At 47.4% G+C, this 16,198-nt stretch overlaps 1 protein-coding gene across 1 annotated transcript; it reads right to left on the bottom strand.

Moving 5' to 3' along the window:
* Window positions 1-2,000: 2,000 nt before the first annotated feature.
* On the bottom strand, window positions 2,001-7,412 carry T265_14165 (hypothetical protein; the record flags this gene model as incomplete). Its single annotated transcript, XM_009172298.1, has 2 exons — window positions 2,001-2,123; window positions 7,165-7,412. The coding sequence occupies 2 exons, from the start codon at window positions 7,402-7,404 to the stop codon at window positions 2,028-2,030; spliced, it is 336 nt and encodes a 111-aa protein (XP_009170562.1).
* Between the last annotated feature and the right edge of the window lie 8,786 nt (window positions 7,413-16,198).

The following is a 16,198-nucleotide window of genomic DNA, read 5'->3' as shown; positions in this document are numbered from 1 at the left end:
TCCTGAATGTCTCAGCGTGTGCGGGATCAGCGTTCCTGGTGATCGCCTACATGCAGTCGTTTTCAATCCGATTAGGCAGAGAAACTCAGCAAATAAACAGCTGATGTATAAAAAAAAGTAGGGTGGGAAGGACAGGCCTTGAAAAGATGAGTTAATGGGATAGGCCATGAAGACAGTCCCATCAAGACAAGCAATTCAACCGACTACTCTCAGATGCAACGTGAGAATCTGTAGTTCGAAGAGATCAGCACAGCTCTCACCAAATTTCCCAAAAGCGGATCCGTTGCAACGAACCGTTAATTGTTAGGTCTTGAGCAGTGTGAAAACATCCATAAGGGACGGCTTGAGAAGGAAATCCAAGAACAGGCTAGTTCGAGTACGTTAGAAGTATCCCCAAGGCTGGGTGGAAGAGATGGACGTCCACCTGTTCAAAACCCATGGCCATTTTGGCGACAAAAAAAATAAACAGGCGCAACAGATGGAGAAATGTTGAGGTTCTCGATGCATTCATTCACAAAGGATCCTGGAGGCAAAGATTTGAGGCTACGAAAGGGTGCATCAATCAGAGAGTATACTTTGATTAGGCTAGTTCCTGCCAAACACCTTCGATAGGTCATCAAACTTGCGACCGGAGAACTTGACTTTCGCTCTATTATAAGCAATCTAAAAGGCGGAAAGACTAAGGTTTACGCAATGCGCTCTGATAGCGCCACGGTGACGGGCTACCATGAACGCAGGAGAATGTTTACCGAGTCCCAGGGATGTTTCGAAAACTACGTAACCCAGCTAAATCAGGATTGGTTAGTCAGGCGTGTGTAAATTAGAAAAGCTGTCTGTTCACGGAGGTGAAGTACTGATTCTCACTGACTACTCTGATGAAGAAAGCTTGTCACACTTCCGTACAGGCTCCTGATATTATGCGTCGCCCTTACGTCGTGGAGAGAAAAACATACTTCCTGATCATTGTCAGTAGCCAGCTGGTGTCCGCTACGCGGCTATTCAGGATATGAATTGCACGCATCGTCGTACAAAAACGACTTTATCGGCTCGTTTTCCGTGCTGATTGTGCAGCCATCAAATGAGTTGTTGAAACCCGCGCCAGCGTACTGCGACACCGAAATCACGAATTTACTAGACTGTTCGTTGCTCCACCTAATGTCCGGTTCTGTTTGCTGGCAATTTCCGGTATTTGTGATATGAACAGGTAGGTGGTAAACGCAGTCTGTTACCCAAAGTTTACATCGTCGTCTTCCCATAGTAGACTCTCCTCTGACAACAAAATCGATAGCTGTTGGTGTTAGAAGAGAAACTTGTAGGCTCGCCGAAGCCAGTACAGCCAAATGAGCGAGAGACACGTTGTGGTGTGATCAAACTAGTACAATCGTCCCCAAAGATGAAAATCCACCGTCCAAGTATGTTAAGCAGGCACGGGATTTTTTTAACTAGTGTAAACATCACCATCGTTGAGCGCGATTTTCCCGGCAGGTCCACACCACCACAAAGGAAAACGGTCGAGGGTTCAATGATGCCATAACGATTCCACGCCTCACTGGTGGACATAACCGATAAGTGAACAAAGGTGCACGGTCCACATCTAGCCATAATGAAACTGAGTTTCTCAACTGTAGATTAGGTGGCTGTTAACATGTTCGCCGATATTGGCAATCTGCTTGCCTTCAGTTTCCGTCTTGTTGTTCGATCGTATCAGAGGTTGAATTCTGGCCATCTGATACGCACAGAAGACACCATATCATCGTTCCATCAGCGCGCGAACACGTTACACTTGTGTCTTGTGAGTCGTCAGCCCAACGCTTCGAAATATTTCGGTAACCGTCAGTCAGTAAACATTTCTGTTATCCTCAGGTCTGACTCAAAATGGATGCAACCACACAAACATCTAGCTTGCTTTCAGCAGTTCTACATCTCCAACTGTATCTTATAGCCGAAGTTACAGACAAGCGTTCGAGATTCATGGTGTCAGTACGTGTAGAACACCGGAGCAACACATTAAATAAAAAATTTATTGATCATGCAATCAACTCCAATAAAGTTTTGTAAACGTCGCCTTGATTTTCTTTCAAACGTCTCTCGGCCACAGACTTGCTAACCTCTAGTTCCTGACACTGAAAAGAAAAAAAAACATGGTTTACAGGAAAGGAAAAACATGAAAAGAGTTATAGATAGGCTCACACCGAAATTTTGAAGCATGCCTTGCCAAAACTGTGGAAAAAGAATACTCTCTCGATGCCATAGGCACTCTGACGGTGCCCGACAGACTATACCGACCCACAATGCCTGTGTTCTTATTCGAAGGAGAGTAAACGGGACCATGGTGGCGTCTTCAGAACCCAATTGCATTTTCAGAGCGCTTCTCCTAATGGGTAAGCATCAATCAGTCAGTCCCTCATAGGTCTAAGGAAAGAGCTAATGATCAACTTTCAAAAATTCCGCCGTAAACATACATGAGTTGGGAGAAAAGAGTGACCTATGGAAGCAAATCCATTAAACTTTAGCTCTGCTAAAGCGCTCACGCGTCTTCCGTGTTGGGAGGCAAGGTGAATAAGAAGCACTACCACAATGCACAACTATAGTCTTCCTAGGAGCTTGTTAGCCACCAGTAGGACAACATACCCGGACGGTTACTCCGGGAAACGATCACTTGCAACAAAACAGACACTTCAGTGGACGGTCCCAGTAGGAACAGGTTCCGCAACGGAGCTGCTGGCATGAAGGAAAGATGGAACCAACGGACCGATTTCTCGGTCAAGCTTTGATTCATGGGCGCGGTCCATCGGAAGAAAAGTGCTATTATGATGCAGTTGATTGTCTCAAGTCGTCGACAGACATTATTCAAAACACTGTTGAAGGACTCTGTGTGAAAGACTGCCATGGTTCCGCAACACTTTTGCCGCGTTAAACTAAATTAGCAGTCACAGCAACAACCGCCTTCAAAGTAACTTGTCGTTAGTAAGTCCATTTGTCTGGATGATGACCAGCCAGGCGTCGCATTTGATGTTAAGTTGCTTTATATTAGTATCCCCATTCAGGACAGTTTGTCATCCCTTCTTGAGTACTGATGACAGTCTGAGAAACAACAGTTCTACCTCCCCCTGACACTACATCTGGCGCGGCCAATGAAAAGAGTTATAGATAGGCTCACACCGAAATTTTGAAGCATGCCTTGCCAAAACTGTGGAAAAAGAATACTCTCTCGATGCCATAGGCACTCTGATGGTGCCCGACAGACTATACCGACCCACAATGCCTGTGTTCTTATTCGAAGGAGAGTAAACGGGACCATGGTGGCGTCTTCAGAACCCAATTGCATTTTCAGAGCGCTTCTCCTAATGAGTAAGCATCAATCAGTCAGTCCCTCATAGGTCTAAGGAAAGAGCTAATGATCAACTTTCAAAAATTCCGCCGTAAACATACATGAGTTGGGAGAAAAGAGTGACCTATGGAAGCAAATCCATTAAACTTTAGCTCTGCTAAAGCGCTCACGCGTCTTCCGTGTTGGGAGGCAAGGTGAATAAGAAGCACTACCACAATGCACAACTATAGTCTTCCTAGGAGCTTGTTAGCCACCAGTAGGACAACATACCCGGACGGTTACTCCGGGAAACGATCACTTGCAACAAAACAGACACTTCAGTGGACGGTCCCAGTAGGAACAGGTTCCGCAACGGAGCTGCTGGCATGAAGGAAAGATGGAACCAACGGACCGATTTCTCGGTCAAGCTTTGATTCATGGGCGCGGTCCATCGGAAGAAAAGTGCTATTATGATGCAGTTGATTGTCTCAAGTCGTCGACAGACATTATTCAAAACACTGTTGAAGGACTCTGTGTGAAAGACTGCCATGGTTCCGCAACACTTTTGCCGCGTTAAACTAAATTAGCAGTCACAGCAACAACCGCCTTCAAAGTAACTTGTCGTTAGTAAGTCCATTTGTCTGGATGATGACCAGCCAGGCGTCGCATTTGATGTTAAGTTGCTTTATATTAGTATCCCCATTCAGGACAGTTTGTCATCCCTTCTTGAGTACTGATGACAGTCTGAGAAACAACAGTTCTACCTCCCCCTGACACTACATCTGGCGCGGAAAATTGGATAGATCCGAGCACTTGGTTGCCCGAGCTGGGCAGTTGCATTACAAACCCACCCAACCGGGCCGCGCTGACGACGTCCCCTCGACGGATGAAAGATTTGCAATCCAACAGCGAAGCTTGACCAACAACCAAGTAGCGCACTCGAGTTACCTTTACTCCAAAACATCGTGGTCTGACCACATTACTGAAATGAAGAATATCCTGTCGGATGAATTTAAACTGAATAAAAAATCAAAGGATCTCGTATCGGGCATTGTATGCAGACCCCACGAGTGTTTGTTAGAAGGAACACGCGAACACAAGCTGATTTTTCCGAATAAATCACGACGTAGGCAAAAAACACAGCTTCCAAGTAACGTACCACGTGCCGCTGAAGCCACCAGGACTGGGACCATGTAGGCCATTATCGATTACAGAGGCGATAAGAGTCCAGTCACGTGACCCACAACTCTGCGTCTAATGGAAGCGTGTGACATCAGAACCTAATTTGGCCTACTAGCAACTTGTCTGACACTGGCGTAATTCGTTCGACCCATTAAATCTTTGCTTCCCGGGCAAACGAATTCACGTCATTTCTACCGAGCATCACACAACCGTATGTATCTGTTGAGAGCAACAACTAAAGAACACATGTCATATCTAACATCTTAATTACCCTGGATTTGCATCAGTTACCTTTGTGTACGGGAGTTGTAATAATACTACTACTACTACTAATAATAGTCGTTCAGCTGTAGCGCCCTTTCGGTGCCTAGCTGCCATGCCACCCGAAGGAAGCACGAGGGCTGGGATACTGTCAGGTTGCCCAAGCCTAGACAGGGGAAGTCGAGTGGCGGAGGTCGGGTTCGAACCACGGACCTTCCGGTCAGTAAATTCGCGCTCTAACCACTTGAGCCATCTCGCCCCGGGAGTTGTGCCTGCTGATAGATATGGTGTAGTCTTTCGACCACTTCTGGTGATGAAGTGGTTGAGATTGACCTGCATAGCTCAGCGATCAAATCACCGATAGTGTACTAGCCGACTTGGTCAGTGTTGGGTGTCGTTCTGCAGTCCCTGTTTGTTGATTGGTGGGGATGACTAACATTTACGATAGATTGGTTAGGGGAGTTGTTTTCACGTTGAAACTGGATTTTTCCGCCTTGCTTTTCTGGTCTAGACACCTTAAGGCAATATTCCTCTTAGGGGTCGTTCACAGATTTTGTTCGCCTGTGTTCGTCGAGGGGTGCCGAGACAACTGATTGGGAGTGAGACGGTTGGTTAATTGGATCTTACTTTACTTAGATTTTGTACTTTTAGACCCAGACCACTTTGATGATAACTGCTGATCTCGGTTGACCTAAAACCCCAATCCAATTGTTCCAGCACCCCTCGACGCACAATGTCGAAGAAAATCTGTGAAAGATCCCTAAGAGGAATATTGAGCTAAGGTGCCTAGACCGGAAAAGTAAGGCCAAGAAATCCGGCCTCAACATGAAGACAACCCCCCTAACCAATCTATCGTAAATGTCAGTCGTCCCAACTCACCAACAAACAGGAACCGCATACCGACACCGAGCACTGATCAAGTCGGCTACTCACAAGAAATCTCACGGATTGGTTCCTTGACTGCCTTAAAACCTGATCAACGGGGTAACTTACTCACCTGGACCGACAAAGCTTTTGTGTCAAAAGCGAAACGTTGTCCAACAATAAATCCACCGATTGTTTAGCAAACCTCTCTGAAACGATGACTGCCCAGTCGGTCCCAAACATTTTCCAATTGATTGATAACTAGGTAAGCTGTATGGTTGTACGGCAGTGAAGCATCAGCACGACCAATGGCGTTGATGTCTTTCACGATGATGATTTTCAGCTTCAGTATAACGGTACTTCGAATCCATACCCCTAGAGTAATGAACCCCATAGGGGAACCACTGTTCCGATTTCCGTGAGGGACTGGGAGTAAGAAGCTGACAGATATACTTAAATCCTGCAAGCCCGTTTCGGAAACACAGTGCACACCAACAGGAGCGAGCTCAGTGCAACAGTTATGGCTGGCCGATATCCAACCTAATCCTTGGGGCAGACATCAAAGGCAACCAGATGTCGGATTTAGATGACCGGTTCTGAGTGGCAGTTACGCGACGCATGTTTTGGCTAACTGTAATGCAAGCGAACGGAGTTGCTAGTCGAGATGAATGAACGGGCTTTTGCCAACGGCCGCAGTGGGATGCAGTTAAAATCGACCGCATAGTTGTTCGATGACGTTAGAATTGCCGTCTGTTCTAGTGTTAACCTCCAAAACATCTTGAGCGAGGCTACCAAACTGACTATGGTGTATCCAGGTAAAGCTCCAAAACTCCAAGTACGAGGTGGCCCAAGTGGGAAATTGACTGGCCGGAAGGCCCGTGATTTGAACCCGACCTCTGCCTCTCGACTTCCCCTGTCTAGGCTTGGGCAACCTGGCAGTATCCCAGCCCTCGTGCAACCTTCGGGTGGCATGGCAGTTGAGTACCGAAAGGGTGTTAAAGCTGAACGATTATTATTTATTACGTTGCAGTCAAAATGATCTTAGTTTAGTCAGTCGAGGGTAGTAGGTTGTGCTATTGTTTTTGGGCCACAAACATGATCCTGGGGAGGGAGGCATACTTTCTAGCTGCCAAAACAGCGCATGCACAAAATATTCAGTCGTAAAGACAAACAAACAACCATCAAAAGACCTCAAGACGAAGAGAAAACCTGAATCCTGATGTGGACTTTGCGACGTTTTGCCTAGCCACGGTAGGTTGTGACGAATCGAAGGTTCACAAGCAAATAATATGACTGAGAAGGCGTCTCACTTATCAGTATGAGTATTATGATTATGATTATTATTAGTGATTGTCTAAATTTGACGGGAAACATGACGAATTCGCGCTCTACTGCAGTTGTCATGTTAGGGTGCGCCCACCGTCAAACTAACCACCTCTCCACCGGTTAACATGGGTATTCGAAAAACAAACCCTGAGGATACCCAAGTTACCTGACGGAAGGGTTGGTGAAAGACGAGGATAGTCATTGCACCATAAACGACTTACAATGAGCTCTACATCTTCGGCTTTGACTTTCACCTTTAGAAGTTGTTTTTCTTTCTGAGCTTTGGATGCGGCCCCTTCATCTCCCACCGTTCCTGAAACTGCGGTTAATGCATCAGGCCCAACACTCAGTTCTTTCTCCTCCACGTAATCAGTCACTCTCTCCAAGTCCGCGGCACCTCGCTCGTCATGCGTGTGTGGCTTTTTGGGCTTATCACTTTCTTCGTGATCTTCGGAAAGCATCACTTACTGGCTAAAAAGGTGAAAATAAAGAGAGACATCAAATTGCAGTTCAAATGCCTGTAATATTGACGGGGTGATAAATAACAAAGATGATCGTCCAAGTGTAACCCTTCGGTGCCTAGATGCCAGGCCACCCGAAGAAAGCAACATGGCTGGGATACTGCCAGGTTGTTCGAGCCAATACAGGAGTAGTTGAGATGCCGAGGTTGAGTTCGAACCACGAATCTCCCGGTCAGTAATTTCATGCCTTAACATATCTCGGGTTCGAATGTCCGTTTTCTGAACTCGCCTTGACTGAACCATACTTTCGGACCTTAACGAGGATAAACGTGAAAGCGTGATACACTCACGGCTATACAGACTAACATGAGCCTGTTGTTTATAAATGGTCAACCTATCACATCGATATTAACGCACGTTTCGCAACACTTTCCAGGTGAGCCGCACCCACAGCATCCAGAATTTCTGTGAATCCTTTCGTTCCCTTCTACCTATCCAGGGACTGCTTCTTTCGTTCACGCGGATATGCTCAAACAATTTCCCCAAGTTATTTCGCTTCCTTCACTTCTCAAGCATCCTGGGTCCACCAAACCCATCGTGCAACACGGACACTTTTCTTCATCCGATGTCCAATGGTATGCATATTTGCGACCAGCCGGAATACACCCCCAAAACTAAATAAATTCAGTTTAGTTGGGGTTGACCACGAACCCGGCTGCACGAGCCGCTGCTTGCTTTTGTGGATCACCTAAATGAATGAGTTGACTTGGATCAATAAACACAAACACGTACTCCATCGGTTTCAGAACGAACAGATGTCATTTCTTGAAGCCTCTCCAACTGATGACATCACGAGCTACTGGTCCAAAATCCGGAACGTTGTGGTGACTGAAGGCACTTTCTCATATGGTGTTCATAGCTATCCTAGGGTATCAGAAGGCAATCCTACCAACCACCAAGCCCGTAAGTAGCTCAAACAAACTATTCCCCGCGAAAAGAAGACTGTGAGGTGCCTGATATGAAAGCACCAGGGGAATACAACACACGATGACTGTCAAAAACCCACAGGAACCTTCCCAACTTACAAATACTAGGGAAAGGCAAAGAAACTACATACATCCAGCTCTACCCAACCGTCTGGAAGCAGCAAAAGACCATCATCAGAGACAACAACATCAGTGCTGGTACTGATGCTTCACTGCCGTAAAAAAATAAAATCGTTCAGCTGTAGCGCCCTTTCGGTGCCTAGCTGCCATGCCACCCGAAGGAAGCACGAGGGCTGGGATACTGTCAGGTTGCCCAAGCCTAGACAGGGGAAGTCGAGTGGCGGAGGTCGGGTTCGAACCACGGACCTTCCGGTCAGTAAATTCGCGCTCTAACCACTTGAGCCATCTCGCTGCCATCTCACTGCCGTACAACCATAGGGTTTATCAAAGTATATTTGAAGTGGTGGGAAAAAAGAGGGAAGTAATAATAGATGAGAAATGGAACCCAGTTCTGGTCTATATCAAGCAGTCTGAGGTGCCTATCTCTCCAAGCGCTCAATCAGACAAAATAACAGCTCGAACGCACGCCAGCGAAATCGATCGGCCGTCATCTATTGCAATGTCTCCAGACAAGCGCAGGCGGAGTAACGGGGACACTATCCTCGAAGGCATACAACAACATCCAAACTCTTCGTGATCTCTTTCACGTCTTTCTCACAAGCCGTACGTTGTCTACCTCGCGGTTCGCGTCATTCCGCAGGAGGCACGAAGAACAATGCTCGTCCCGGTAAACGGTGTTTCGGCTTAGGTAGCACATGACCGAGCCATCGTAGTGGGCGGTGTTTTCCCTGATTAAATGACCTGCCACACAACAAAATACCCGTTTTCTAATCATCTCGCCACTAATCCGCCGACACCATCCAACCAGGCACCGGTGGTAAAAAACCTGAAGATGCCTCACATCATTTATCCACAGAGGCCATGTCTCACACCCATACAATAACACAGCCCTTAGAGCCTGTTCAGTAGGTGCAGTCAACACCACTGACCGATCGACATAATCGAACGCACCCTTGGAACCAAGGAACACCAAGATTGTAAGTCATGTGCACACATGGCGCTGCTAACGGAGTGGGAAGAGGTGGTCAACGCATCCTCTACTCGGTCTCCCGCTTGCTTCTCACAATTTCCGAGTGCGATCGTAAGATGACGAAGAACCAGTGACGTCAGAAGCTTTGTCAAGACAGGCGTCAAACTAACACCTCTTTGGTTAGGACATCCACTGCGAGTGTCCTTTTTGAAAACTATCGATTCATTCCAGTTGTCTAGGACGGTCTTGTTTTTTTCCCAGATAGACCCAAATAAGCTAGACAAGCAATAGATGAGAAGCTCACCGCCATCTGCGAAAAGAGCAGAAAGGTCAGTAGGACCAGCAGCACGATGACGCTTGAGTAGAAATACACTCTAAGACTGGAGGAAACTCCATATCCACAGTCCACCTTTCTGTTAAAGGCCGGGATTCTGGGTCGGAGGTAACAGGTGCCAGCTGGATTGCTGTTCGAAGCGGTCCTACATACCAGGGAGCCATTTTGGTCCCTGATTATTTCGCTGTGTGCGTAGCAGATCGGAGCTGAGAAGTGACTTTACTTCAAGAGCGGACTGGCATTCATTTGACCAGTTCCAAGGCACATCTTTTCTAAAAAGATGATTTAGTGGTTCACGGACACAATGCACCTCTGCTATTAATGAACTGTAACGACTTCCCAAATTGAGGAATGAGGGCAAAGTTGCCAAATCCGTCAAAGGTGGCATTTTTTGTGAAGCAGAAATATTTTCTGGGTCTGGATGACGACCATATACCTCACAAATAGGTTCAATATATTTGAAGAATGTGAGAAAAAAATGCACATTTTTCTTCACGTAGGCGAAAACCATGTGGTTGGATTCGTCTGTGTACACAATGTAAACGATGCAGAAATTCTTGACTAGAACCTGAGAATGATGTCATTCAAATGAGCAACAACTGATAAACCGTTTAGCATGGCATCCATTGTTTGTTGAAATATTGCTGGCGCAGATTTTACCCCCAAATGGCAGACAATTAAATTGAAACCAACCGCGATGTATGTTAATTATCAGAAGTTCTTTGGAAACACTAGACTTCGCTGATGCCTATAGTCATCAGCGAGATCCAGCTTTGCGAAACATCTTTCACCATTGAGCTTGGTGGACAGATCTTCTGGTACCGGTACTGAATACTGTTGAAAGTCTAACACGGCGTTTAGTCCAGTGAAATAATCAGCACACATGTGCGCCTTGCCACTTGCTTTTTTGATGACAAAAATAGGAGCTGTCCATGAGAATAGTTTACTAGCTGCATAACTCCAGATCGCTGGATGCGAACATTTTCGTTCTCCAGAGTTGCGAGAGCAGAAAATGGTAAGGAACGCTTCGGTTCAAAGGGTGCATACAGATCCTTCATGAGAATTTAGCAGAGATACGTCTCATTGCTTGGCACTGCTAAAGTTCCTGGCGGTCAACAGAATCAAAAGCAACTTCCAGATTGCGGTGAACGGCCAATATTGCTGGTCAGAAAATGGCACTTTCACCATCCAAGTGGTGGAACTGCGCTAACAGTCGCTTCTTGAATACGCCAACCAAGTTGCCCACTAAAAAATATCGTTCCGCTTTAACACCCTTTCGGTGCCTAGCTGCCATGCCACCCGAAGGAAGCACGAGGGCTGGGATACTGCCAGGTTGTCCAAGCCTAGACAAAGGAAGTCGAGGGGCAATGGTCGGGTTCGAACCACGGACCTTCTGGTCAGTAGGTCTGTTGCCCACTCATGGCACATAAATGACGATACCCTCATCGGGCGTGTCCAGCGAGCTGCTACTACGAAGGTTGCTGGCATCAAATCCGTTGATTATAAAACACGCCCTGTGGTGCTTCACCTCCTTCCCCTGGAGCATCGTCACCCCCAAAGAAACCCAATACTTACTTACGTTTTGTTTGAACAAGGTTTCGCCGACGGGTTTTTCGCCGTTGACTGAACTAATAGATATAATGTACAATTTTATTGCACATTCTTTCTCATTTCGGATAGTCGGTGCGTGAAATAGCTTTACTCCGACGGTTGTTTACGCTGCATCTAGAATCCAGTCCAATGTAATTTTGGATGCATTTTGTCCTCGAGTTGGCAAGCCTAATGAGAACTTGAAGTGCGGCCACTTTTGCTTGTGCCTTTTGGGTAAACGGGGGGCGCAGAAAGGTAACAGTAAACCCGACTCAGGAAGCTTCAGTGAATGCTTCAATTGAAGAATGGCTTAAGCCACGGTAGCACCAGGAGTCAGTGATTCCGCGAAGGTAGGGGGTCACGACAATTTCTGTGGATGGGAAACGCAAATAAAGCTCACGAACCGAAGTCCAGTAAGCAAGGTTGCACATCATTCACGCTCACATAAAAACCAATTAAAATGGCAGACAGTGTATACTATCATCATCATCGACAGCATGACATCAGTGCTCAACACCGACGCCCCACTACCGTACAACCATGACTTTTTCAAAAGCCTTATTGTAAAGAAAAGAATAAGGGTGGACGGGGGAGGGACTTAGTGCTAGCTTACCAGAATCATTCCGAGGTGCCTACACCTCCAGAAGTTCACTCAGGCGACCTGGATAGAAACTGACAAGCAGAACGCCACTGACATCGGTTGGTAGCCAGATCTTGCAGCGTCTCCAATCAGGCGCAGTGGAGAGCACGCGGTCCCTATCCTGGAGGGCGAGTAGCACCGACAGCACCCAAAAGTTTCGTGATCTCCTTTACACTCCTCTCCTAAGTCAAGGGATGGTAACCTCTCTGTTTACGCCACTCTGAATTGGGCGTGGAAAACAGCACTCTCCTCGGCGAACGATGGTTCGGCATACGCAACACATGTCCCAACCAACGCAGCTTCTGGTGCTGGACACATTCTTCAATGGAAGTGTCCGTTGCACAACCGAAAAGTCGTAGCTGACTCATTACGGATTCACCGAAACCAGCCTGCACGAGCTATAGTACTGAGACGATTATCGAACACCTGAAGGCGTCTCAGTTCCACTGCCCGAACAGGCCAAGTCTCACAGCCATACAACAAAACAGCCTGCACTGTAGCTTGATACACACGTCCCTTGAGATTCAGGGATACACCAATCTCAAATCAGCAAACGCGACCCGGACCTTGCAGATTCTGTCACACTACAATCAGAACTAACACAACTTCCAAGATACGTGAAACGCTCCACAACTTCCAGTGCCTCTCCCTGGATTGTAAATGGCGTATTCAGTGACTGCACGTCCACGAACATGACCTTATACTTTGCGGGTACAAAGTGACTTCGGTCAGTTTATCCAAAAAGATCTGTGTCTTTTTCCTCCTCTTCGAAGACGAGAGCGATGTCATCTACATATTCCAGATCGACAAGGTTTTCTCCACAGGCTATTTGAACACCAGGGTTTTGGAGACCCTCCAGCGTTCGTCCCATTGATTCATCGATCGCGAAGTTAAAAAAGAATGGAAACAGCGAGCATCCTTGACGGACACCGCTTTGTGTACAGAAGCTTTTGGAGAGACCCCCGTCTTTGAACAATGCGGGTGGATGGTTATCCGGACCAGGAGCTCGGTGGCGCTTGAGAGAACATATACAGTTGTAAATCTCCGATGCCGTAGGTGGTTCCACGTTCATAGTTTAGGGTTCTACTTCACCTGTGAGCTCTAGATGAGTGTCAGCTGGTGGCCACGACAGTTGTTGTTCGAAGTGTTTAGCCCACTCGTCGAGGCGTTCTCCTTTATTCGAGATGGTCGTTCCATTCTGATGCTTGATGTTCTCACTCACAGGCGGTTTCCGGGGACCGGTCGCACGGATCAACTGAAATAATCTCCGAGTATTACCGGCTTTCTGGGCCTCTTCCATTTCTTTGGCTTTCTGTGTCTACCATACTTCACGGTCGGATCGCAAGCTCACTTTCACTCGACGTCTGATAACTCTCCGCACCGGGTTATGTTCGGGACCGGCTGGGATATTTCTCCGAGATTTAAGCAGTGCCACCGTTCGGTTCGATATCCAGCGCTTGGGTGCGCCTGGTTGGGTCGTACCACAGGCGAAATTCCCAGCACCATGCAAAGAGATGGCAATCTCGTTCCAGTATGGGTCCATATCTGATGGTGGAGCACCGGGAAGAGACTGTAGATGATTCTGGTAAGTTCGTCTAACGGATCCGGTTCTGCCAGTCTCTCAGTTTCCAAGCGATGTGTTCCCATCTTACGCGGTCCAGGTAAACGTAGGGAGGAGCGACTCCGGACGAGTGCATGGTCAGAATCCACAAATGTATTCCAAAACGACCAGTGGCCAGTTATTGATCCGCGCCATCGGTAACTGATGACAATGTGGTCGATTTGAGTTTGTGGCCGGCCTTGTTGTTGGATACCAAGTAGCCAGACGATTTCGGAAGTTCTTACTGCATAAAAACAGTCTGCAATCAGCACACAGCTGAAGCAATCCTTAACCATTGTCTGTACGTACCGAGTCCAATCCATGTCGACCTCCTAAGTGAGTCTCGAATCCGCTAAGCCCACCCACTTGCGCATTCATAACTCCGGTAACCACCACGATATCTGAGCTTTTAGCTCGCCGCAGCAGGGCATTCAGGGTGTCGTAAAACCTGTCTTTGACGGCGTCAGAACTACAGTCAGGTGGGGCGTAAGCGGACACGACAAACAGAGAGCGATCAGCTTCCCGCTTGTGAGGCTCCTTCACAGGCGTTGCCAAACGAATCGCACAGAGGCGACTATCGACAGGTATTCAGTCACGCAACGACGTTTCCGCCCAGTAAATTAAGACGATATCAACCCCTTTATATCCCGTCGCAGCAGCCTTTGGATCACCAGAGGTGCGCAGCCGGAAGCGAGTGGAGACTGACTGAGCGGTTAGCTCAATCACTGTGCTCGCATCTTGAATTCTCATTTCTGCGACATAGCACACATCAATGCCAAGCGAGTGCAGTGAGTGCAAGAACAGTTTGTTGTCTTGCTTGCTTCAGAGTGCGGATATGGACGACGGCCAGATAGAATGGATGCGGAGGCTTGAAGATTGATTTTGAGATACCAGAGGATGTCGGCGCCATGTGATGAGGTGTTGCGCGCAAAACCGATGCATGACGAACAGAGTCACCAGTCCCAAGTGCTTGGCCCAGAAGGACAGAGGTGTTAATTGGGCGGGGAGATGAGGGAGAAAAAGCATGTGAAAGAGAAAGAAGGGAGGCGTCCGCAGTAGCCTGTTTTCGCTTACACGCCCTGATGAATGCAGCAAATAAGGTAAACCGGATGATAACACCAAGCAACGGCCGATGTGGCACGAAAGCATTGTTGGTTGTAAGTGTCATGGTTGTATGTGGGGTGGGATAATGTCAAGGCTCCCACGCCTAGACAGGTGGACGATCAGGGTCCTCAACTAAAGCCTTTGGCTCAAAAGCCTGAGCAGAAGGCACCGGCGTTCGGCAGGAAGTGCAAACGCATAAACATTTCCACGGAACAAGTCGCCATATGTTTTGACCCCCAACATGGAGGGCCAGGAGACCTTTAGCCATTGACCAACCTGATATGAGAGGCTCTGTGTGTCTGCTCGCTGAGGTGGCCAAAACGTCATCCCACGGTAAGCTCTAGTCCCTTCGTGACGGTTGGCGGTGTTTAGAGCGTATTCGGATTCATACGCAACACGGTGTATGAATCCATAATTGAAATTCAACATGGACAGGAAGAAATCAAGCTTGAATCTCACGAATTTGAGTTCCACGATGATCGATCAACATGAAAAGCATAAAATCACTTAGCCCCCTCCTCCAAAGGGGACGGGCCTACTTGAAACGCGCACAACCAGCTGGACCGATGAGTGATCATACGAAGGCGTGCGCTGAGTGGCCAGAATTCCAGCCAATCACGGAGCTCATGGATTCACGAGCTGATACAAGAGGATGGAAGATCTCGCCAAGCTTCCCGGGTCGGTTGTCATTAAACGGCTTCCGTTCACCTAAAAGGCGCAAGCAAAAAAACGGGGTAGCATTGCTCGCTAGGCTCTCAATTCGGAACAGTATGCTTGCCGGCGTAAGGAAGCATATCCAAATGCATCAAAGTGTTTTTACTGTGTATTGAATGCAGCGTCAACAACTGCCGGATAAAAGTTATTTCATGCACCAACTATCCGAAATAAGAATATTATTCTCCTATAAAATGATGCACCATTTCCCCGCTGTGTATTAGTTCGTTCAACGGCGAAAACCCCATCGACGATACCTTGTTCAAACAAGGGATAATTAAGTACTGGTTCCCATAGGAGGCGACGATACTCCAGGGAATGAAGTCTAGCACCACGGGGTGCTTTTTGTAGTCCACAGATTAAGGCCCAGCAACCGTTTCCGTAGAAATTCGTCGGACACTGTTGATGAGGATCACATCTTTATTGCGTCCTGAGTAGACAACTTGATTACCGTGTACGGGAAAGGGCCATTTCACCGATTCATGGATTCACGGATTGATACGCAGGGGATCGAGGCTTTGCCCAAGTTTCCCGGGTCGGTTTTCTTCTTGTCGGTCAGTGGTTGTCGTTCACCTGAAAGGCACAATTGAAAAAAGTTTTTAGCACTGCTCTTTATGTTCTCAGCGCGGGGCAGTATGCTTGCCAGCGCGAGGATTCGCATAAATAAAAGTCGAATAGTGCTTTAAACTGGGTTCTAGAAGGAGCGTGGACAACCGCTGGAGGAAGGTCATTCCAC

Source organism: Opisthorchis viverrini (assembly GCF_000715545.1).
Source record: "Opisthorchis viverrini unplaced genomic scaffold opera_v5_150, whole genome shotgun sequence".
NCBI classification, from domain to species: domain Eukaryota; kingdom Metazoa; phylum Platyhelminthes; class Trematoda; order Opisthorchiida; family Opisthorchiidae; genus Opisthorchis; species Opisthorchis viverrini.
The sequence above is the reverse complement of the archived record's forward strand: the minus strand, read 5'-3'. Positions and strand labels throughout refer to the sequence as shown.